The sequence below is a fragment of the Cupressus sempervirens genome, chromosome 7, assembly GCF_028749045.1.
Source record: "Cupressus sempervirens isolate cs-2001-9-10 chromosome 7, ASM2874904v1, whole genome shotgun sequence".
NCBI classification, from domain to species: domain Eukaryota; kingdom Viridiplantae; phylum Streptophyta; class Pinopsida; order Cupressales; family Cupressaceae; genus Cupressus; species Cupressus sempervirens.
In genome coordinates this window covers 577,931,640-577,957,439 of record NC_143124.1, presented here as the reverse complement: position 1 = coordinate 577,957,439, position 25,800 = coordinate 577,931,640, and the positions used below count along the sequence as shown (strand labels likewise).

The 25,800-nt window shown below is 37.0% G+C and overlaps 1 protein-coding gene across 1 annotated transcript; it reads right to left on the bottom strand.

The window, feature by feature from the left end:
- Positions 1 to 10,246: 10,246 nt before the first annotated feature.
- LOC149548066 (uncharacterized) lies at positions 10,247 to 21,584 on the bottom strand. The gene is made up of 2 exons (XM_089792097.1): positions 21,036 to 21,584; positions 10,247 to 10,654 (listed from the first exon to the last, which is right to left on the bottom strand). The coding sequence occupies exons 1-2, from the start codon at positions 21,437 to 21,439 to the stop codon at positions 10,546 to 10,548; spliced, it is 513 nt and encodes a 170-aa protein (XP_089648223.1). The 5' UTR covers positions 21,440 to 21,584; the 3' UTR covers positions 10,247 to 10,545.
- Between the last annotated feature and the right edge of the window lie 4,216 nt (positions 21,585 to 25,800).

The following is a 25,800-nucleotide window of genomic DNA, read 5'->3' as shown; positions in this document are numbered from 1 at the left end:
TATTGAACTTTATCATACGTACGATCCAGTTTTGCGTAATCTTTTTGATGCTTTTAGAGAAAGCGTTACCCATGGAAGAAAAATGAACCTAAGCATTAAAGAAGATCATGTACCAATTGTGTTATGAAAAGGTGTTTGCACCAAGTATTGCAAATTGAAAGAGCTGGAGGTGAAAATTAAGTTATTACAGCACTACGAAGAAAGAGTGTTCCAGCTTAGTGAAGAATTAAAGGTGGATTGTGATGAAGTTTCAGAAGTTCAACCTGATTATGTTTCTCATAATTTTTCAGTTTTGAGTGAACATGACTTTCAGCCAAAGAAACAAACCAGAAAATTACCTACCGGCAAAGAAATAGATGCTGAAAGTGATCCAAATCTGCAATTCCTTTGGGTTGCTTTTAAAAAAAGTATTGTGGAAGGTGAGAACAAGGGATTGAGTTTCTCCAAAGATCATCAATCTGCCCTATTGCTGAATTGCGTGATCCGAAAGTATTTTAATGTTCCAAGATCAAAGAGAAGGAAAATATGTTTCAGCAAATTGATCTGGAGAAAAACCAGTAAAAAAAGAATCTTTATCCACAAATTGCTTGGTTCTTGGAAAGCAAGAAATATCCCGGTTTCCGGATGCGCCCACTTCGATGAACTTGGAGATTCTTGAAGACGGTAATGAAATGGTAAGTGATCAATCTGCAGTGTTAGAATCATTTTCTTTTGTAGAAAATGCCAAGTTGAATATTCCTGATAAATTATGTATTGATTAAAAGGCTGAAACATGTTTTGACGAATATCATTTTAAGTCTAAAGATGTGGTTGAAGAAGTGGTTGCAAGGACAGATTTTAAACAAAGACCTTTAATGGCTAATGAAGTGGTGCATCATCATAAAATGGATGAAGAGCCTGATTATATTTTTCTTTGCCACGAAATGGAAGTTTATCAAATCTTGATGCCTACCCAAGGTGAGCCTTCCTCTACAGTTGATTCAAGTATTGGAGTTTTGAATTTGGATAACGAGTTTTCAAACTTGATAGTCATCAGAAATGATGAAGTTACTTCAGTTCAGATTGACCCTATGTGCGATGAAGAATCATTTTAAGTCAGCCTTGATTTGAAATCTGAAACTTTATTAAAAATGACTGATAAATGTGTGTATGATGGAATATCATTTTCAGAACCATTTGAGTATTCTGACTTTGTCAATCTTATGTCGGATGCTAAAATCTCTATTAAAAAAGATGTAGAAAGAGTTGAAGGTTAGTATGTCCCTGTACCAGATCTAGAATCTTTATACTTTTCTTCCTCACAAAAAATGATCGATTGTCCAAGAAGTAATGTACAGGAAGGTATGGACGAATTAGAAATTTATGACGAGGCATGGTTGTTTGGAAGAGATTTTTGGGCCACATATTTTCAGCATGCCTCCGGATTCACTTTTGATTATGATGAAGTTGCCAACAAGGAATGGTTTTACTTGTCAGAGCATCATTTTCTTTTCCGGAAAGGTTCATACTTCTCCTTTCCGATTAATGGTCATGTATGAGTCCATTTCTCTTCTCCTTTCCTTCGATAAGGTTTCCTCACCTGTGTTTCTAGTTAGTTTGCTTCTATAATTTTTGGTGTGTTTAGCCTAGCTTTCCCCTATTTTGTGTTTCTGGTTGTTTTCAGTTTTGGTTTTGGGCCTCGCTCCCCTTTGCCCTCCCAACAAGCAGCTCTTTGATTATCTTGTTTATGCCTAGACTCTGTAGCCCACTGGATAAGGCACTTCTTTTAAACAAAGACACTGGATTCTTTATGTCCCTCATGGTCCATATCCCCAATCAGAGCTAGCTATAGGCGTACTTTGGGTACACCATTTTCAAACTTTTAAAGTCGACCTCATAAAGAGTTTCCCCAAATGTCTGGTTTTTCCCTAACCATATTTTTATGAAATTTCAATGTTCTAAGGTTCTAAGGTATTTGATGCAAAGGTTCCATGGATTCAGCTTTTCACTGTTAGAAAATTCAGTTTCGCTATAAACAAATGTTTTGCAAAGATCTATTGTCTATGAAGATTGAATAAAGGCCGAGAAACATAACAGATGAAAGTCCAGAATGTAGATCTAAAATTGGAAGGAAAGCATGTGAAGAGATGAATAGAAGAACAAATCTATGCCAAGAAAAGGGAGAAATGTTTACTAAAATGGAGAAGTCATTTTCAAATTTTCCATTGGAGAAGCAAATGTTTCATTTTTCACCAAAGGGAAAAGCGTATTTCGCAATCATTTTCAAATTTTCCATTTGGAGAAGCAAATGTTTCATTTTTCACAAAAAGGAAAAGAGTAGCGGAAAACTCATTTTCCGCTACACCTTTCGCAGTCAAAGTTCAGTTTTCCACAGGAGGAGAGAAAAGGCAAATCTCAATCCAAAATGAAGATATATGGGATCTAGTATCAAGATCACTTCAGAAAAGTAATTTATGAATCAATCTACATCAAAATTGCGCCCGCTACATGGAAGTGAAAAATTGAAGATTGGGTGCACTTTCCGCACTCAAAAATGGAATTTCCAACAAGTATCAAATCAATAATAGAGAGATGGAAAAGGGCTCTTAATTGATTAAACAAAGAATGATACTCTAATAATGATTTATCTCTTGAAGATTTGAACATCAACATGACATTAAATATGAAGTGGAAAATTCATTTTATGCTACGCCTTTCGTAGTCAGGTTGGAGTTTTCCACAAAAGGGAGAAGGCAAAAGTCAAATTTCCACCAAGAATGAATTTGAGCATTCTATAACCAGTGACCCGATAGCAAAGAAGTATTACTTGTTAATTATTTACAAAGTGTAGCTGTTATTAGAATGTGCAAATTTCACCTACAACAAAGAAGCAGAAAACTAAGAACTTGGTACGCTTTTTGACCTCCATTCTGGATTTTCCACCACAAGCATTCCAAAGACTCACTCCCAAAATTCAGCAGAGAATCAACATGGTAAGCATAAAAGATAACATACTAGCAAATTGAAGACATCTAGGTTACAAAACATGTGAAAGAAGAGTGGCTGGAAACTTTATTTTATCAATTCTGATTTTGTAAGTCATATGGACCAAAGTTCAGTAGCTCATATCTTTTGATTCGATCATTATTTTTCCGGTCACTTCAGTCAGAATGCAGAAAATTAGGTTTGGAAAAACTTATCCAAAAATGAGCTCGACCCAATGGTGAAAGAAAAAGATATGCCCCCCGAAACATGACCCATTTTTACTAGCAGCAGTATTTATTTTTTTGTCGGCCCAACAAAGGAAAGATTTTTATTTAACATATTTAAATGTCAATTGGTAAAATATAATTTCAATATGTTGAGATATATCATTATTAACTTTAAAGTTAATAAGAATATCAGTTTTCAAAAGGAAAAAGATGAGAAATCAAAGAGACAAGAGTCAGTTACAAAATTGAAAAGTCACCAGAAGAAACCAATTGGAATGTGAAGAGAATCTCTAGGAAGGAACAGTTATAGAATCAAAAGGTCACCGTTGGAGAACCGAATGGTTATGGAGAAGTCTATTTATTGTAAATCTTTGTTGGTATGGGGGGTTCTTCTTTTCTGCAAAAGTAGGTAATTGCTGGAGTAGAGGGGAGGGCATTTAATTTCTATATTTCCGTTTATGCATTGGAGATTGATATTCAGTTTTTGTAATAGATTTGGCTGTAGATTGCAAGCAAATATAATTAGAGTGTTGTGTTTGTTGTGTTTATTACAAGAAAAGTTTTGTTATGAATCAGAGTATTTGAGCATCCCTTTTTTTTATTACTTTCAATTGGAGTATTGTTACGGTCAATTTTGAGCACTTTCTTGCATTTTTAGTCAAATGGTGAATGGGTGATGGATCGAAGTACTATCATTCATTCCTTTTGTAAAGATTAGGATGTTTAATCTTCATTTTCATTTCATGTCATTGCATTTGCATAATTATCATTCACATTCCATTACCAATGTCAAGGAGTCATAGGAACTGTGAATTCCTGGGATTGGTTAGGTTTACAACTAAATTCACTGCCTAAGTTAGTTCTGTCTAGGGCTGGCTTGGTTTTCCTCTTTAGTTCTCAAGTGAAGAACGTACCCAATTAGTTTAGGAATAAAACAAGATTCATTGAATATCATTGATAAGGGAGCTATACCTTTTAATTCAAAGGAAATCTATCCACCTAATGATAGATTATCCAACTGTTGGTATCAAATTGTTTCTCACGGATTTGGGCATTTAAGAGTTAAATTGAAAAGAACAATCTATTTACCAACAGTGTTGTATACCCAATTCTACAAGTAATGCCCAGAGCTTTGTCTTTTCCTCATCTAATTCCTCTAAAGTGTAAATGTCTTGATGTTGAGGAGTATCTGGGATCTCTATTATAGGTCCAATGGGAGGAGGGGGAGCAAGGGAGGAAGCAATTAAAGGCTGGCTAAGTTCGTCTCCCACCTTTCTTTTTCACTGTTGCATCTGTAAATTTGAAATAATTTTTTCCATTTCATTTATTCTTCTTCCCCTCTCATCGTATGCCTCTAGCACCTTTTCAAATTTTGCATTCAGCTCAAGGAATTTCTTCTTGTCTTTTGTAGCTACCTCCACACCAAAATCAGCCATCTCTTTATTCATCTGAGCAACTTGCTCAGTGTCCACTTCTCCAACCCTATACACCACTAGGCTTCCTGTGTGTTCAGCATCTGAAACTTCTTGGACTCTCGCCTTATCTCTCTTCTGTATAGACCATATGACTAAGGCCTTGTGATCATAGCTATATCTTACCCCTTTATGGGCTTCATTGACCTCTTCTTCAGTTCTGAATTTTGTTTCCTTCTCTTTTCTCACTGCATCAAAAATCATTGCATTAGCAATGTCCCATTCCGGAAGTACAAGTACTCCTGAATCCTTCAGTAGTTGCCTCCCCCCTGAAGGGGTTATCTGACTAAACTCTTGCATTAAATTGGTTTTTATTTCCTCTTCTATATCAGAGTCATGACTATTAGGTTGCTCTATTTTTGCCTTTTTACACTTTGCCTCAAAACTTTCTATGTTACTTCTCCACAAAAATTGGATGAAGGCCCTAGGTTTTACAAATTGTCATCATGCAAGAATTTCCTAGCAGCCCGCTCTACAACAGGATCAATCTCCTTCCCTTTAAAATATTCAACAGTAAGGGCCAAGAGTGGCATTGGAGATTCTTCAAGTGTCCGCTCCTCTTCTTTTGATGTAGTTATCAAAATGTCATCATGACCCCCTATTTGTTTCAATTGCTCCTTTAAGGAGTCTTCACTGTCAAACTGGATAGGGGTTTGGTATGGGGAATATTCTTCAGCTCTAGATGAAGATCCTTGCTCCAATTTTAGCCTTTTTGCAACTGGTGCCATGGGTGGGCTCTCTGAATGTTGTCTTTTGTATAAAGGTACAGGTTGTACCCCCACATTTTTGGCAACTACATACCCTGCTCTCCTCTGTAAGGTGTATTGCCCTAGGCTTATTATTGCTCTATTAGCCATTCTCTTTTCTACCTCCCTGGCTTGGTCTAGGTATGTTTTTATTCGTATCTCTTTCTTCTCATTTAGAGTTTGCATAATCCCAGCGAAATGAGCCAATTTACTTTATCTCCCCAGTATTTATTATTAGCTAAGGGGTCATACTTCCTATCTAGGGCATTTATAAATTCCAAAACCCTACTGTATACCTTCCATTTTTCTTTCTTCACTTCTTGCTCTTGTAAAGAGAATTCATTCCTACTAATATCTTCAGGAAAGTAAACAACTTGTTCGTATGACTTGGCTTTAGTTCTTTTTTTGAACATATCATAAAAACCTTCTAGAACAATAAAACAAGAATGGGACTATGTCATTTGATATTTATCTAGGAGCTTACCTAAGTGTCTCCATCCTCCCTTAGTAAGCACAAAATTGTGGATGACAGTAAAATTTGGAAAGATCGTTCCCCTAGATCTTCCTACCAACTCTCTCTCTTCAAGTCCTCCTACCTGCCATAAGAATTCAGCAATTCCTATCTTTAAGGGCATCTGGTATGGCAGGACATGAGGTTTCCCTTGGACACCATATACTCTAAATATAGTTGAAATAGAGTAAGGGATAATATCTCCCCAGTTGTCGCTAACTTTCAAACCCTTAGCATGATCTTTAGGTCTAATTAGCTCTAATAAAGGTTGGGGAATCCTAGGGTTGTCTCCAATTAACAAAATCCTCATCTTTGAGGCAAAATACCTCTCAAGATAGACAAAACTGGCATATGTGACCTCCCATGTCATGTCTGCACTTCAGAGCTGAACTGGTAGCTTCTCCCCATCCTTCTCTAACTCTAGTTTCATTTCTTTTGCAAAGACAAACTCCTTTATATAGGTACATGTATATCAAAAATGAATACCAGCAAAAGGGCTTATCAACCTTACCCTTGCTAATGCCAACCAGCCCATTATGAATCTCCTCACTAGGTAAGATGCAAAATCAAAAATAGAACTCATGCCATACTGCAAAGTTTGAGCAATCATAAAGACTAAAGACCCCTAGATGTGATTTTGCTCATCCATGCCAAGGATTTTCCAAAGGGAGATATAAAGGACCTATGCCCTAGGATTGAAGTACTTCTTCAATAAGGGCTCTAGGGTGTGAGATGTTACTAGTGAAAGATGCCCTACCTTTACAAAGTGTTCCCGTAATGGTCCTCCCCAAAGGTATACTCTATGAGCATCATACCTTGATTGCCGATCTTCCAAGTTGATATGTTCATGCAACGCGTGGTTATGGTTCAACATGAAGACTTCTCTTATCACCTCAGTTGTCACCCTAAATAGGTTATCTCCATCGTGGTTCTTCACAACCCTCAACACAGGATCATACCTTTTTGCCAACATTGTTAGCAAGTCATTATCCATAAAAACACCAAGGACAACCAAATTACCAATATCAATCCCAGACATTACTTAGTGGGGTATCATGTTTTCTCTATGAAAACCATTTTCTAAATAACCCCAAACCGTCTGTCGATGTCTCTGCACCTCTCAACCAATTTCCCTTGTCATAAAAACCCTCACTAATTATCAGTCTAGGGTTCCTAGGAACCAACTCCTTTCCTTTGGATGTTTCATTGGTAGTGAGGGGCAATTGTTCAAGGAAATCTTCATGTACATTCTTGTGTTGATAATCCGTCTTTCCGGAAAAATCTCTTTGTGGAGGCATTTTTATCAATTTAGTAAATTTTGAAAATGGGAACTCCACAAACAACAAAAATTCAGGCACTTACAAACTTTTCAATCTCAGCAAGATAATTTGTTCATAACAATTCACTGCATGAAAACCCACAATCCAAGCTCTGCTTTACTAAGCTTCAAATCTCGTTTGCTTTGTAACAAGTTATGCAGTAAATTATAGACTTTATGCAGAATTATTTTGTATAAGGTTGCCTTGAAACACCATTAATGCTCCAATAGTCAAATTGTGCATGTTATGCTATAAATTTGAAAACTGGCCATTGATCGGAGCAGAATCTAACGATCGTGATTCAAACTTCAAAATTGCATCACCTTTTACCTAGAGGGACACATGTTGAACTCTCGTATTCTCGCTTTGGTTAAAACTCAAACACTTTTATTCTGTGAGAATATGACCACTATTGATCCTTTTACATCCTACGATCTAGAAGGATCCTCACTGTCCTTATATTCCTTTTAAGAAATGGGCCCACTGAGACACGCGTCATCCTCTCTCATTCTCACATTGGGTAAAAATCTTGCATCTTCTTTATGCGAAAATGTGAGCATCATAGATCCTCAAGTAATGGATGGTTAAGATATCTACCTGATGCTATATTGAAAATTTGGCCCACATGGACACGTGGTGAATTCTCACATTGGGTAAACTTCAAACATCTTTATTTTGCGAGGATGCGACAGCCATTGATCTTATCTTAATCTGACAACTAGGAGAAAATATTAATTTGTTATACTTAGTATATAGAGCGAATCAAAGCATGCCACCTGGAAATCTATACTGATAACATCCTTTTGCAACTCATAACACAAGCTGGCCCCACAAATTCCATGTGTCGAGTTCTCGCTTTCTCGCTTTGGTTAAACACTTCGCACTTTGCCTTTGCAAGAATATGACCATCGTTGATCTTTATCTAAATCTACGGCTGAAAAGATGCTCATTCTTTTGGCTGCTTGAAAGTAATACGGGCCCACAGGGACACTTGTCAAATTTTCATATTGTCACACCTTTTAAACTACTTGCATCTTCATTATGCGAGAATACGAGGGCCATCAACCTTCCTTTTCATCAATGGTTGAGAAAGTGTATCTTGTTCCATGCTTTGGGGACCCACAACGATATGTGACAAATTCTCGCATTCTTTAAACATCGAACACTTTCATTTTGCGAGAATACAACATCCCTTGATTTTCACTTAGATCAACAATAAGGAAATAACCCGGAAAGAAAACTCAATTTGACTTAGGAACCAATCCTGGTGTGACAATTGGCAAGGTATAACAAAACCACTTAAAGTAAGATGTTATGGCCCCCACAAGGACATGCATCAATCTCTCGCATTCTCGCATTCTTTAAACATCAAACATCCTGAATTTGCGAGGATGCAACATCGGTTGATTTTGGCAATATCGTAGGGGGTTACTAAAAAACTGATTTCTGCATCTCCTTAGGTCCCACAGGATAAGTGTCACTCTCTCGCTTTGTCACTTTGGTTAAAAGCTTTGCATCTTCAAACTGCGAGAATGCGACATCCGTAGATCTTTCAAGAGATCAACGATTATAATAATAACTCACCAAGAGGGTTGTAAACAGGGAACTTGCAGGATAGGCTAACCACGATGCAACCATGGGTTAAAAACAGAGTCACAAGCTCAAGTAAAAACATAATTTTGCAATAATATTTAAAAATAACAAAGAAAAACCTTATAAAATAAACTTAGAAAGGTACTAGGGTTTTTCAAAGTATTTTTCAATAATATCTAGGGCTTTTTAAAAACTCCCGCCCTAATCAAAGGTATGACCGTTAAAATTTCAAAATACCAAGGAAATATGAGACGATAGGGCACAAAAATTAGGGATTTTCTAGGGCATGACTGGACAAAAGAATTGCAAACCCTAGTTGCTTAGATGGGAAACACTGGATTTTCACAACGAATTTTGAGGATTTCAACAAGGTGAAAAACCAGGCCAACAATGGCTATCATTTATCAATCAGCCCTTCAAGACTAGCAATCTCTGATTGAATAACTCTACAGGAATACTGACATGATTATGATTGAGTCAAGCACAAACAGAGAACTCTAGATCAATATTTTTAAGTGTTGACCAATATATAAGATAAATGGAAGAACAGTCTAATGCTGACATTGGCATGTCGAAAGATAGGACATATTTCCACGGCAAGACAAATCCTGATATCGCTACCAGGATTCAACTTTGCAGTTTTTAAGTCAAACTCATTGACCCATCCATGTTTCATGAAACATGGGTCAATGAGTTTGACTCAAAAACTGCACAGTTGAATCCTGATAGCAATCATCAGAATTTGGCATGTTGTGACGGATAAAATGGAGTGCGATTGTTTGATACTTAAATAGGGGTGTGGTCACCTATTTGTGATCTCATTGGTTCATAGCTCCGGGTCAAAAGAGTTTATCTCTCTTTCAAAAGAAAATGGAAGATCAGTGGAACATGGGTCAATGAGTTTGACTCAGAAACTACACAGTTGAATCCTGATAGCAATATCAAAATTGAGCATGTTATGATGGATAAAATGTGGTAGTGTTGTTCTTAACATTAAGGTTCAAACCCTAGTGAAGAGCAATTGTTGAATGTTTAAATGGGGATGTGGTCCCCCACGTGTGATGTCACTGGTTCATATGTCAGGATCAAAAGCATTTAACCCTCTTTAGAAGAATGGAAGAAAAATCCCTCATAGAATTCTGGAACTCAGATCTCATACATAAAATTGGCGCTTCACTTGGCAGGGAGACTCTTAAGTTTAATAAAGTGACCAGTGGAAGAAAAAGGTTAACAATTAAGCCAATTTGCACATTGTATATTTAAACGATTAAGCCGATGCATAAACTGACACTTTCAAAACCCTAACCTGATTAGTTGCATGTTAACAAGCATCACTCCCTAAGCCTCAGGTAGTTGAAATTGGCTACAAAACAGATGTCTATTGGAAACTTGTCATGAAATGCACAGCTAAGTATGCAATCAGAAACTGTCTGATATAATTATTCTAATACAAAATACATCATAATTTGATTTATTTGTAAATTAGTTCCATTGCACCAGTTCAGTAAAAATGGGTGCAGCTTTGTGTTCCGCTTTGATAAACATTAAATTGGCATGAATTACAATAGACGCACATTCAGAAACATATGCTTTGGAAAATACAAGAATGCTGTCTACCTATAACTGAACATAGTGATGAACAGTTCATGGTATTGATTAGTCAAGCAGTTGTCCAATTTAAAGGCATAAATATTGAAGTAAATTAGGACATTTTCATAAACCAATGTCCCCATCTGCCCAGCTCCAGTTGTCCTGCTCCTCCTCCTCCTTGTCACCCTTATCTGTTTCACCGCATTTCTCCCAAGACTTTCGACGCATACGTCTGAACATAACACAGAAGAAATTAAGCATCAGTGAACATAATCTGTATCTTTAGCAATCACTTTCAGAAATATAATATTTGAGAAGCTGTCTAATTCCTGTCCTTGTTTAGCTATGATTGAAAATGAAGAATCAGGGTTGAATGACTTTCAAACTGTTTCAGAAATCAATAAAAGTAAATAGTAGCGATGCAAGACTGACAACAAAGACAATAGGGTTATGAGGAGCTCCACCCTTCCAAAGACAATTCAGGACCCTCCTTTCATGACTTTATGCTGGATTGGAGTGAGGGGGACGCTATTTCAGTACTGCAAATGTATTCTTTTGTCAAGCAGTTGCAATACACTCAAGTTTTTAAAGTGGAATAGGTTGTGTTTTGGTAATATCCTCTTGGCAAAAAGGACTACTAGGTCTCAGGTTGATGCTATCACCTGCAAAATCAGAGAGCAAGGTTTATCAGAGGATTTATATAGAGAGGAGTCTGCTGCAGCAAAGGAGCTAGAGGAATGGGAGCCCCATGAGGAAATTTATCGGAGACAAAGTCATCAGTTGACTGGCTACAAGAAGGTGACAGAGACGCACAGTTTTTCACAACACTGTGAGGGACAGAAAACAAGGAAGCTCTATTACTTCTCATTTCCTCCAAGAGGGTTAATCTTCCTATAGTGAGATTGCTCAAGAAGCCACTAGATTTTTCACTGACTTGTTCACTGAGGATTCTGCTCTTGCCAGTGAGGAGGAGAGCTTGTACTTGAATGGTATCCCTTCTGTTGTTACTAATGAAATGAATGAGGCTCCTCTTAGACCCATTTATTTATCTGGGGTTGAAATTGTGGTGTTTGGCATGAAGAAAGGTAACGCCCCTGTTTCAAAGGGCTTCCTATTGAATTTCATCAAGAATTTTGGATAATTATCAAGTTAGATCTTTTGGAAGCGGTTCAGGATTCTTTAAGCAGATGCTTAGAGCCATAAATGCTTCCTTCCTTGCTCTCGTTCCAAAGTAGGATGGAGCTAACTCTCTCGATTCTTTTCGGCCTATAGCCTTGTGTAATGTGCTTTATAAAATAATCATGTAGTTGATTGTTGAAAGTCTCGAGCCATGTCTTAATAAACTGATCTCTAAGGAATAGGGTGGGCTTCTTGCTGAATGATGAATCCTAAATAAGCTTATTATTGTGGCAAAAGCTATTCATTCCATAGCAATTTTCAAGGAGAAGGCTATGTCTATAAAGTTGGATATGGCTAAAGCTTATGATATTGTCAAATGGAGCTTTTTGCATAAGGTTCTTACAGGCTTTGGTTTTAGAATTGAATGGATCAATTGGGTGTGATCTGTATCACTTCCTCTTCTTTTGCAGTTCTTATCAATAGTGAGCCCACTAATATATTTGGTGCTTCTAGAGGAGTCCGGCAGGGAGACCCCCTTTCTCTGTATCCATTCATTTGATTGGCTGAAGTATTGCGAGGATTCCTCAGGCCTCGTCTTAGACAAGGATTAATCCAGAGGTAGAATTGGGATCATGATTTTCCTCCTTATTCTCATTTATAATTTGTTGATCACAATGCTTTGACGGGTGTTACCAATTTCATCAAAGGTCTAGATATTTATTTGAAAGCCTCGTGACAAAAGATAAATGAAGGAAAATCTTTTATATTTTTCTTTAATAACCCTCCTCTCATTCAAGCAAGAAATGTCAGGATCTTGACATTTCAAATCAGCACTCTTCCTTTTGTCTACCTAGAAGTTCCTCTCTCAACTTGTCATCTACCTAGAGGGCTCTGCCAGGATATTTTGGAAAATTTTCAGCACAAGATTGGTCAATGGACTAATAGATGGCTCTCAACTGCTAGGAAGAGTGACACTTTTAAAGGCCGTGTGACAGGATCTCCCTATTTATAGATGCTTTGTGCAAATGGCTCCTACAGATTTTATTGGTGAAATTAATGCCCTTTCTAGGCAATTGTTGCAGACAGGTAATTAACTCTTCAAAGTGGAATGTGACTCTGAATGTAGGCAAGTGCATGATGGTGGCCTTGGTTTGAGTCAAGCGAGCATGAATGGTTGTGTTCTGGCTGCTATGCTGTTATGGAGGTGGTGCATCAATCAAGATCAAGGATGGGCTGAAATTCTTATTATTAAGTATTTAGTTGCAGGAGGGGGTGGCGGAGGTGGTGTGGGGAAAGGATGTGCCCCAATAAAATCTAGCAAGTAATGGTTCAATGATCTGTAATACTCTTAAGAGGGGAACCCAATTGGTACAGAAAGGGCTCTTTTGTATCTGTAATAAGGGTGCTGAAGCTCTATTTTGGCAGGACACTTGGTATGGAGTAGAGGATTTTAAAACTACTGTGAACTTGGGACAAGGAGAAGTGGCTAGATAGAAAGAACCACATGAATAGTCTACAAGAAGATCTTCAGAATCTAGGGAGGGTTTTGCTAGGATATTGGCAAGAAGATTATGCAACCCTTGCATGGTGTAAATATTCTTGCTTCGAGTCCTAATCCCAAGGGGAGCTTCTTAGTGGTTTCAAGATATCTGGAGTCGGATAGATCAACCTTTGGGAAGGTTAGTGTTCCTTGGTGGAAGAAGGATATTGGCAAGAAGATTATGCAAACCCCCTGATTGGTGTAAATATTCTTGCTTCGAGCCCTAATCCCAAGGGGAGGTTCTTAGTGGTTTCAAGATATCTGGACTTAGATAGATCAACCTTTGTGAAGATTAATGTTCCTTTGGTGGAAAAAGGTTTGGAACAAAATTTGGCCTAAATCTAATTTTTTCTTGTGGTCAATTAAGCAGAACAAATGTCTCGCTTGGAAGAGTCTTCGAAAAAGAGGGCTCCAGGGGCCCTCTCTTGGTGTTCTATGCAATAATAGTGAGGAAGATAACTCCTGTCATTTCTTCCAATGTTCTTTCACTACGGAGATTCGGCATTTGTGGTGCGGAGTTTGGAGACATGCTTGTGTGTTCATGCCAATTCCTTGATTGAATTCTTGAAATAGCCTCCACAGACCCCTTGCTAAGATGTCCTTTTGCCATGTTACTTGGGATATTGGATCATATTTTATTATTATTTAGCAATTGTTGTTAGAAAGAAACCATAGGGTTTTTTAAGATAAGATGTTAGTGCAAAAGTTGTGGTTATTAATTACTAGCCTGATTCAAGAAAGTGTGATGGCTAAGTGTGATCTCTGTAAATGTGGATCTTGACAATTTGCATATTGTTTAGAACCTAAATATTTCTCATCAGGATATTAATGGCTCTTTGAGGAGATGATAGACTAAGTATTGTCATGCTAAAAATATGGCTCACTAGAATGGCAAATGCTGTCCTCCACCTCATGGGGTCCTAAAAATCAACAATAGTGACTCTTCTAGAGAAAACCATGGGTGTGCAAGTATTGGAGTTGGTAGGGATAATATGGGAAATATGACTTTTTTTTCTTTTTTGAATAAAGGGGTAGCAAACCAAATACTATATGGAGTAGCAGACCAGTCACTATATGGAAACCCTTGTTGTTCTCTTAGCTCCAGAAAGAGATTGATTTTGGTCAAAATAAGACTATTTCAATTTGTGAATCTGATTCCCAAGTGGTTGTGGATATGTTAGATAAACATAAGGTAGATGATGTTGAGGGGCACTTGGCTTTATAACATTGACAGATTCTCTGATTAAGGGATTCCTTGGAATCTATTTCACTCTATTATATTAATGTTGTGAGGTTTTCACACCGTCACTCCATTGCAAATGAGACCCTCTTTTTTCTTTTGTTGTAGATGTAGTGGTCTTAGATGCTTTTAGGTGGTCTTTGTTGGTAGTAATTTTCATGTCTCCAATCCGAGGGTGAGTTTGAGCAATTTTGGCCTGCTAGGAGTGTTACAAGATTCAAGAAGAGTTGGCAGATTAACGGATTTCCGGATGATTCATTGATTAAAAGAGGAACAAATGTGTTCCTTATAAAGAATTACAAGGACGTTGTTTCTAAAAGAAACAACGTAGACTAAAGACGGAATTAGAAACAAAACTAGATACAGGATAGGAAACATTCCTATCTGGACTGAAGAAAAAAGAGACGGGATAGGAAACATTCCTATCTAGACTGAAAGACGGACTACAGACAAGTAGTTGACTATTATAGAAAGTACAAGATATTATCTTAATACCCTCCCTTAATGGTCAACGTACAGATGTCAGAACATTCTGTGATAATTGAGACCCTCCCTGGATCTACAGCATGCTGAAACCAAGAAGCTTTGCCAGAAGAGTGCTATGACCCAAAACAAATTGCAATTACAAAACTTCGTTTTTGTGGAAAAAACGGTAAAACCCGGAATCTCACACAACCTTGCGTATTACAGACAACATGAAATTATTTTTGAGGAGAAAATCAACAAACCCATAAAAACAGAAACAAATTCAGAAGGCAAAAAATGCAGCTTCGCCTTGATCAGGACCCGGAGAAGTCGGACGCTGCCTAACACCCAGAACAAGTTGATCGGTGTTTCGATATTCGAAGATTGCGATGATGCGCTGCTTCCAGGTTCCATAATTGCGACCATTGAATTTGGAATTATGCTCGAGCAAAATATTTGTGAGAGATGCTATGGCACGTTTTTCAATGAAAAACTATGAAAATCTGTGAAGGCACGTTCTTCGAGGCAAAAATATGAAAGACCCAGAAGAATCAAAGAATGACCCAGAAGAGAGCTCGAAAAACCCAAAAGGAATCTCCTGTCGTTTTCTGGATCTGCTGGCTCGAAAATCGAGGCACAAAAATCTAGGCACCCAGAAAAAATGGATGACAACCCAGTCGAGTTCTCAAAAAACCCACCAAGAATCTACAAACAAAATATTCGGTTTCGAAAAAAAAGGCCCTAGCTGAAAAAAACTTGAAAAAACTTCAGATTTCGTGATAAAAAAATGGCAAATTTTTCTTCAAGGATCAATGTGCATGGACGAATGGGGCTAGAGTGTGCTGAACAAACACAGGCAGACCCGAGTTCAGGAATTTCTCTAGGCCGAAAACCCTAAGCGGGTTTTAGAGAAATTCAATTGAAATAATTTTGAAAAAATTTAAACAAATAATTTCTCGAAGAAATTATAAATTTTTTCGAAAAAATTTAAGTAATAGCTCTAATACCATGTTACAAGATTCAAGAAGAGTTGGCAGATTAACGGATTTCCGGATGATTCATTGATTAACAGAGGAACAAATGTGTTCCTTATAAAGAATTACAAGGACGTTGTTTCTAAAAGAAACAACGTAAACTGAAGACGGAATTAGAAACAAAACTAGAGACAGGATAGGAAACATTCCTATCTGGACTGAAGAAAAAAGAGACGGGATAGGAAACATTCCTATCTAGACTGAAAGACGGACTACAGACAAGTAGTTGACTATTATAGAAAGTACAAGATATTATCTTAATAAGGAGGTCAAGTATGTCAAGAATATTTGCAAAAGCTAGGCTAAGCTAGTTAGGGAGGTAAGATTGACATCAGGAGATTTGTGGTGAAATAAGTTAAAACCTTTTGAAAATCCTTGTTCCAACTTCAATATGACCATAGAAAGTCATGATAGGTTGTGGGAGGTAGCATTGTTGAAGGCGTGTTGTCTAGAATTTTTTGAAAACCCCCGAAATCTAGAATCTTTATTATAACTACTTTGAAGCTAAAACCTATCTCAAACATCCTTAAAGTACTTATATAAATACAAAGTATAAGAAAGGAAATAAATGAACTTAAATGCTAAATTTATAAAAATCATCTTGCCCTCCGAGTTGAAAAAAATGATTATGGAAAACATGTTGCAAAGAGGAAAATTCATGAAAGGCTGGCGGAATCTGCCATGCATTGAGGAAAATTTCTCTCCCCTGGCAAAATTCTGCCCTAGTTAGGATTGGTCAAACTTGACTCTCTTCCTTCCAGCTTGTGAAATAACCAAGTGCAAAAGAAAGTGATCAAACAAGTTGTAGAAGGCATAGGTAGTAGGCAGAAATTTGGTTTACTTGAGGAGAAATCCTTAAAGGGTGGTGGATTATGCCATCCCAAGAGGAGTCTTTCCTCTCATGTGCATTGATTTCTACCCTATGTGAGAATTGGAGTCAGTTGAGTGAAAGGCGACATAATGAGCAATACTTTGAGATAACGAAATGAAGTTTGGGTGAAGACAACGCAATCTCTGAGAGAATTCCACCATCCCCAAGGATAAAAACCTCTATAACACCAAATTTCCGCCAGCTATGAGGATTCCAAGATTCTTCTTCACCTCAATATACTCCCCTCAAGTTCAATGGAGGAAGAGGGAAACCTGGACTTTCAACTTGAGCAAATTGCAATTCTACGCAAATCTAATCCAAATAGTGGAAAAATATGGCCAATTGAACTATAATTTAGAGGAATGGAAATCAATGAGACATAAGGAATCGAAGTGCACTTATCATGCCAATTTCTGCCTTATAGTTGGGGCTTAAAATGTGTTTTGTTCTCTCCTAAGTGGTTAGGTAATTGGATGAGTTGAAGTACTGAACAGGTCTGGAAGGCAATAAATGATGGCGTAAATTAGGTCTGAGTAAGGAAAAATCCTCAGAGTGGCGGATTCAGCCACTGCAAGAGGATTCTTTCCTCTCATGAGGGTGATTTCTGCCCTTCTATGAAAGCAATGGAAATTAATTTGGGGCAAGGCATGATGAATCTGAAGGAGTGAGGTGAAATAAGAAAATAGGCATGAATTTTAAAGGGTGGTTTCTACCAATGATCAAGGGAAAAGTCTTTGAAGGGTGGCGGATTCCACCACCCTCAAAAGAATAAATCTTCCCCAACCTCTAATTTCTGTATCATGCTGGCAAAAGGCTAAAACATGCATTCTTCCCCTTTCAAATGGCATAGTGAAGAACAACCAAAATAGGGATAAGATTGATAAGTCGACTGGACCAACTTAGTGAGGTGATAGATCAGAATTTGATGAAAGGCTAGAGATTGAGTTTGAACGAAGAATCTAAAAATCCTCAAGAGGCCTTGAATTCCACCTTACCAAGAAGGAGAATGCACAAAGAGAAAGCTAAGTCTTTAGGAAAGTTTCAGGCATAGGCATTATTTCTTGTTTATGGTGTTGGATCATCTTATCATTGAGAAAGATTTTGCTACTATAAATTTATTAGTTGGACTCCAGTTTTTGCCACATTTTAGGACCCTTAAACCCTAGATTTTTTGCTACGTACTTATTATTAATAAATACAGGCTTGGGTGCATATGCTATGTAATTTGTTCCAAGAGCTAATAAAAATTAAAGTATTTAATAATTTATTCCACATGTATGGGGACATATTAATTGTCTCGAGTTGAGTGCTATATATTGTGATTGCAAGGCAACAGAATCATCTTGGATATCATTTTGCATGTAGCATTTCGTCAAGGTGACATTTTGACATATTGATATAATCAGTTTGGTAATATTAATATACGTTTTTCATTTTGTCTTCGTTTATAGTGAATATGCTATTTTTTGTTTCAGAGAGCTATTTATGTGAAGAACCATCACATCTAGGATCAATGTGCTTTCTAGGGGCTGGCCCCATTAAAACATTGACAATTTGAGAGTTCTAGCATCAATCTATCTACAGCTCAGCAACCATTTTTCTACAGTAGATTTCTTTTTGTATCAATAGCATTTTTAGGGCAGAAACCTTCTGTTGGTAGTTTCCAAAAATCCTCACAATTGTCATTTTTGTTAATCATGAGGTATCAATGTGTGAAGTGAGATGATATTTGAGTCTTTGACCCATCATCATAAGACCTCTGATAGCATCAGTATGGTTGTGAGCTTCCACATGCCTTCAGACACATATAAAGAACCCACAAGTTTAAGCAAAACTTTGCCCAAGGCAGCTGTCAGTCATCTGTAAATTGTGGTGCACTCCTAGGCAGAAGCTACTCACTTCATATCTCAAAAATAAAATGGTGCAGCAATGGGGCAGTGGAATCCTCTGATGTGGAGATTTAAAGATAGGATCATATATCATTTACAAACCAGATCAGTTTAGATGTGAACCCATAAACCGAACACCCAAACTAGAGAAAACCCTGCCTTCTTTAATCCTAAACAAGATAAAACATGAGCATACATGAGAGTCTTTGTAAGAGAAACAACTGTAGCAGGAAAAATGATCAAATATTTTTGAGGCAAATAATTGACAAACCATGCGGACAAGTCACAAAACCTTTGAGACAAGGTTTATAAAACAGTTCCAGTCTTTTTCATCTTTTTGGCATGTATATGAGTTTATTTGAAGTTACCAATTTGGGATTAGGGATTTTGGTTCAAGTTCAGGGAACCTAGTATTCTTTAGGGATTTGAATATGTATGGGTATATGCATAATAGTATAATACATACATTCATGATATATATACACTAAAAAAAGAGAGAAATATACAAAGTTGTAAAACTAAATCATGTCATAGTATTGGCTAATGCCAAAGATATACCTTAAAAATTTAAATACTTGATCATTGATTTATGTTCATGATTCTAATGAAAATCATTACATTGAATTACTTAATAACAAAATGAAAATGAAGTTTGTGAATCGTGATTCAATGTTCAATATTCATCAACCATTACAAGAATTATCAAAAAAATCATCTATGGAATTTTCGGCAGTTGCATATTGGGGCATTTTAGGGTTAGGAATAAATTTTTAGGAAAAAATGTTTATAACTCAAGATAGGGCCCACTTTTTTTATTCTGGGCCATGAGTTCTCACAGGTTCACCCTGGTACTCAGTGGGTGTGCCCGGATTCATGTTCGGTGTGCACAGGGTGCCACCTAACTGTGGGTGCATACAGGTTCACACACCCATTAACCTGTCTGCACCCAATACAAACCCAGAAGCCCCGTACCGGGTTCAAGTGAGGACTCAAGGTGCGAACCCTAGTAACATCATATTTGATCCTCTTGTCCAGCTTATCATTTTGATATATGATTCTGGTAAGCCTTTTGGTAGATCCTCAATGAGTTAAAATGACCAATAGTTGTTCACAAGTCCTCAGCTAGGAGAAACTCAATAAAGAACTAAAACACATCAAGGACTCACTTTCAGTCTTGGCCAAGTCAGAGAAGGGTGATAAGAAAGAAGAAATTATATCATGTATAGTCAGGCCCAGCAGCATGCATAAAGCAATGCAAGTTACCTTATCAGAACCACATAATGATCAACAAAACACCAACCAACACAGCTCCATTAAACAAAGTTCTAGTTTAGGACAGCATCCATTGGGAATGGCACAACGTACACTGGAACTTGATATTCCGAAGATTGACGGAAGTAGCCCTAGTAGCTAGATATAGAGTAGAAGAGATTTCATTTTATACAAAACCCCCATGTTTCAGAAGGGTTTCATAGTCTCTTTCAACCAAGAAAATGAAGCCTAGAACGGTGCCAGTGGTTTGAGAAGGTTTCTTGAACACTTGCTTCGGATGAATTCTGCAAGAACCTAAATTTGTTATGAAGATTTCATAAGAAACTTAACTATGGGAAACTAGTAATGACTGAGGTTACCAGACACAGTTTGACAATATGTCAAACAGAACGAAAGGACAATGAAGCGTTTATCGGAAAGCTGATCATAAGCGGGTAAAAGGAGGGAAAAACACAAGGAGTTAAAGAAGTTAAACCCTGAGGACGCGATCGAAGCTATTGGGTAAACCGTGTTGGCTAAAGATAAATTTGCAACTCGGTGTTTTACTTACAAAGCTACACAATCAAAACTCCGCTGCTTGTTCAGGCATCACCAACTCCAAGCACACAAGCAATACCAATCAAGCGCTTTAGCAATGCAGAGAGGAGGGTTCGCTTGGTTCGTTGAAATAAGGTGTTGTCAGGAATTGTGTATCATGAATGTGCTTGTCCAGTACAAACCCAAACTATGAATGTTAAGGAGTACTGCATAAAGTATCCTCTAACCATCTTCATTGATTCGGCATCATGCGTAACTTCATGGACCCTAGAGTAGCTAAACAAGATTGTTACATGTATCCATGCTCCAGATTTGAAGTCATGATAGTTGAGGGTGGGCAATAAATGGTTTAAAAGGGTAAATGCAAGAATGAAAAGATTTCAATAGGAAACTGAATTTGCTCAGAGGGCGCCGTGAGAAAAATTAGAATGCTTTTGAGTGAATTAATGTCACGAATATTATTAAGGGTAAAACAGCCTTCATCCCCTTTTCCTCCCCCCTTAAATTAGATAGTGCAATCCCATACCCACATGTTTCCAAATCCATGGAACTGTTCTCAAGTGAAAATAGGCGCCCAAGCAAATTCCATGAGGATCGTATTTATAAATATGAAAATTCTTGTTGTTGCAGAAGATTATTAGTTTACCTAAAAAGTTTTTGTTTCTTTGCAGCCCATATCTTCCTCTTCTTGATATCCTGCTTATTCTCGAAGAATCTTCGGCGCATGAGTTCTGCGTGAAGTCCGGAACCCCTCATCGCCTTTCGAAACCTCCACAAGATGTTATCAACCGGTTCATCTGGTTCCACGCTTATCGTAAAATTGACTCCGCGCGCAGCTCTCACAACTGGTATAACTGAACGCGAATATCCAGGTGAGCTTAGGCCGAAGCCATTAATGTCGTATGTATCAGTGTATATGGGCTTCACAGTGGCCGTGAACGAAGACAGAGATTTCATTTTTAAATGCGAGGGCGGCACGCAGCTGGAGAAATTGGGAAATCTGGTTTTGTTGGTGATCGGCAAAGGCGACACCCTCATGGCGCAACCCATTTTCTCTTTCCTAAACCTGATGTCATATAAAATCTGTACTCTTATTCTGAGCAGAATATGGACAAGCCCAGAAGATTACAGTTCGCTATAGGAACATGGGACAAGCATGCCACGGAGTATTCGAGGAGTTTGTGCAGCCTAGTTTTCTGTTAAAATTCGTAAATATATATGTGCTTTTAAAAAAAAAACTATTTTAAACTGTTTTAACTTGTGTTATGCAGTAGAGTATACGCGTTGAGTAGATGAACAATAATTCAACAAAAAAAACTGAGTGGAATAACTTTGTAGGTGCAATTAAATTTCTGTTAAAAATAATACTGAAATAGTATTTGTTTAGTATGACTAAACTAACGATTAGTTGATAAAATATGTTTAGAAGTTTATAAATTAATAGTATCAAAGTCTATGGAGAAATATTCCACATAAAAAATAATAAAAAAGTTCGATGAATAAAAATGAAGATTTAGAAATTTATGATAACATTGTATTTATTAGTTATATTTTAATCATTTGTATTGAAGAAAAAAATTTCAATGTCTATAAGACTAAACATGGTCTATGAGACAACCGTTGACTTCATCATATCAAGTTTTTTTCCTCTACCAAATGATGACGGGGGCCCCAAACTTCTCAATGTTCTTATTGTTGAATAAATTATGCTAAGAGCAATCAGTAAGAAGATTCATGAATTGACTATGTTGTCCTTATATGTGTCACAATCAACAATAAAATGGTGCTCAGTTTCCACATTTCCAAAATTGCAAAAGGGACAAACTCACTCATCCCATGTCTCTTTCGGCCTTTTCCAACATTTGGTCTCACTACGAAGTCAATGCGAGTTAGTTCTTAATTGAGAAATAAGAATTTTAGCTTTCTAAGGAATATTGGCTCCAATGTAATGCTTTTGGAAGTTGGTCACACGTGGATTTAAACTTGTTGATATAGGAATCACTCTTCCTACCTATCCCTTTACCCCAATTCCTCTTATAAAACTTATCCAAAATGAAGACCTTAATCTCTGTATTATTTGTGGGACACGAATTGAACTAGATCTTCCATATACTCATCTACTTGATGATTTGTTACATCCATGTCTTCTTCCTTTTGCACAACACATCATTACAGACAATCTTAGGCCATCTACCATTTCCCATTTGTTGGGTTTTTCTAATATAACGTAAAAGATGAACCATAGCAATAGCCTCAATGGGGGCAACACCTATTTCGCTTAGCATGATATCATATAAGACGGTGCACTTGATTTTGAACTTGCTAGTGATCAAACACTTTGAATACCTTCGATTTGCTTCCATTGGGAAATGGAAGTGTTGCTAGCTAGCACCTCACAATCGTAAGAACAACTGGTAATACTAAAAGACCAAAAAGGGTTTGAGTAGTCTTCAAATTCGAAACCTCGGCCTCTCTACATCTGTTTTGAAGAGCATAAAAGACTTTCCAACCTCCCCAAATTCTTTTTTCCCTACAACTTTTCTATCTTAGGTTCTTGTTAAAGTTCATGCCAAGATACTTGTAATCCATAACATCTTCAAGAGCACTTCTGTCAAAATAAAACTTATGTTGATTCTGATTTTTGCTAGTGGAGAACGCCATGATTTTATTACATTGATTTGTTTCTGGATTTGATTGTGTAAAGATTTTTACCATCAACATTTTGAATCACACTATGTGATCCATCATCGGGATGAAAGAGAGAAGAGATGTAAAACAAAGGGAGTTGTAGATGTTGACTAACCAAAATATAGGGACCAAGGGAAGAGAGATTGCACACACACACCTAGGTTAAAAATAAAATAATAGAGAAGATGGCTAGACAAGGAAACACAAGGAACAAACTACGAGCTGATTTGGCAATCAAAATAAAGTCATCCACATAAAGGAGCAACCTAATAACAAATTCTCCCAACTGAACACCCTCTCCATCATGCATGTTTAACCACTCTTCTAGCTTGTCAATATAAAGACCAAACAATGTAGGGAACAAGGGATAACCTTGTTTGACCCTGATATCACTTCTAAAACATTCAAAAGTACAAGTAGAAATTCTGATTTTGACTTTGACCTCATCGTATAACTTCTGAACAATAGCTACAAAGTGGAAAGGAATCCCATGATCTTCCATTCTAAGCCACAGGTTGTCCCCAGGGGTTGTAGCAAAAGTCCTTTTAAAATTCAAGAAGCAACAAAATATTTCAACCTTGTCTTCCCAACGTTTCTCAATAATGTGCCTCAAAGTCAAGCAATGATTGATTGTTGAATGATTAGGTCTAAAATCAGCTTTTCCTTTTGCCCTCCTATGCTTCTCCTTTACCCACTTGTTGATTATATTTTTTATCATGTTGCTAAAATAGTTTTGCAAACAAAGAGTTTATCATAATTGTCATGTAATTAGACGGATTATTGACATCGCCACTTTCAAAGAGACATATTGCTAAACTAGTTGTCGACTCCTTAGGGAAACCCTGTTGGGTGATCTCATTGAAGATTTTTGTAATATGAGGTGCCAACACTTTCACGCCCCATTTGAGATACTCAACCTGCAACTCATCTAGATCTTGCGCTTTACCACCTCATGTTAGAGTAAATGGTTCTTTTCCATTTAACTCTTATATTAAGTTTACTTAGGTGATCTCATAAATTAGGAGGAACTATATATTCTTAGATATTATTATTAGGAGGATATTGTGAGTCATCCTTATGACTCCAACCACTTCTAAGATATTACATGTGGTTAGTTCCAATTTGGACACCACCCTTCTAGATTGTAGGTGGATGGTAGGTTGTTGATTCCACTAGGACTCTACTTCCTCCAAGTTGAGATACTTGTCTCACTCTTGTCCAAGTATCCTCCTAGCTATTTCTTATATAAATAAGTTAGCTCTTATGTATTACATATTATGAAATATTGATGCTATTATGCCTTTGAGCATTTACATTAGAGATTATTTTTGTATTGTTGTTCTGACAATTTTATTTCCTCTTTATTAATCTGTGTCTTTCATTAGATTCTAGTTATAATTGTTTTATACAAATTCCAACATGGTATCAGAGCATGTTTGAAACAATAGAGTTTTTTTTTTAGAGGTCTTGGAAAATCTCGTATGCTCTTCTCTTGCATTTCTATATGAACTGGAGAATCAAAAAGGATTTCTGAAGACCCAGTCATCTTTCTTTTGCATATATGTGTATTTTCTTGATCTATTGATTGCAACACCTTAGAGGAGCCAGAGAGCATTTCTAATTATGCCATTGCATCCAAAAGCCTTGAGGAAGTCAAGATTGGCCTTTGTTTCATCCCTTTAGGAGATCATCTGCTAAAGTTACAAAACAGGGTTTTATAGCTTGGATTTGGAGAACAATGCACAAAATGGAGCATTTTTAGGCCAAACAGAGCTTTCCATTGTGTCCAAAAGGTTTGAAAAATGAATTGTCATATAAAATTTGACCTATTTTGGTGCTCAAATCTGTCTATGGCAAAAAATTATTTGCCTCTACCTTTGCACACAAATCGAGGCAATATTATTATTATGTAAAAATAATAATAATATTTTCAAAAAAGACAGCCACCCATGTGAAAACCGACCATAGCCAAAGTTTACAAACCACCAACGACCCATAAGGTAAATTGGTCAATACACACATGGGAACCACTCACATTAGCTACCATAGTTAAAGCCACCAAGGAAGGCCACCAGCCACTCACCTTTGTCTTCTACTTGGGTGCTACTCCATTTAAAGCATTCAAAAGCCCAATTTCTTATCAATGTGGGACTAAAAGTCTTCACATTAAGCCGTAGACAGCCTGAGTTAAAATTGATGTTCATATACTTGTCATCAGATTTAAGCTTCAAGCCTTCACCAAATGTGTATTTGGTTTGACAATTGATTTCCAAATGACCATATCTTGTTTGTTTTTAGTCTGATTTTCAAACCCTTTTTTTTAACAATTTGGGCTAGAATTCCGAGAGCTTTCTATTGGTGGTGGTATTTTGGCATTTTAGTAGATCGATTTTTGAGAAATTGTAGGTTTTCAATGTAGTTCTTGTCTAATCCTACATTTTGCAGCTTCCGGAGCATCGTACGAACTCATACGAACAGATTTTGGAGTGCCATTTTTTTCAAAGTGCATGATTTTTTTAGAAGAATCCAAATATTCTATAAAAAGATAGTCTTATTTGGACGAAAATTGTACTTTTAGCCTTTGGCCAAAATTGACACTTGTAATAGTTTGGATTCATAGAAATCCTTGTCCTGATTGTATAAATCTTCATTTGCTTCAAATTTGGAAGTTTTAATTGCAAAATCAAGTCCACTTTGATCCATATTTTGTAAAAGTGGCAATT

Excerpts from the sequence above, each read along its gene's own strand:
- LOC149548066 (XM_089792097.1), bottom strand. The coding sequence starts at position 21,439 with ATGGGTTGCGCCATGAGGGTGTCGCCTTTGCCGATCACCAACAAAACC. Across the intron at positions 10,655-21,035 it reads AAGAAACAAAAACTTTTTAG|ACGTATGCGTCGAAAGTCTT; the intron begins GTAAACTAATAA and ends TGTTATGTTCAG.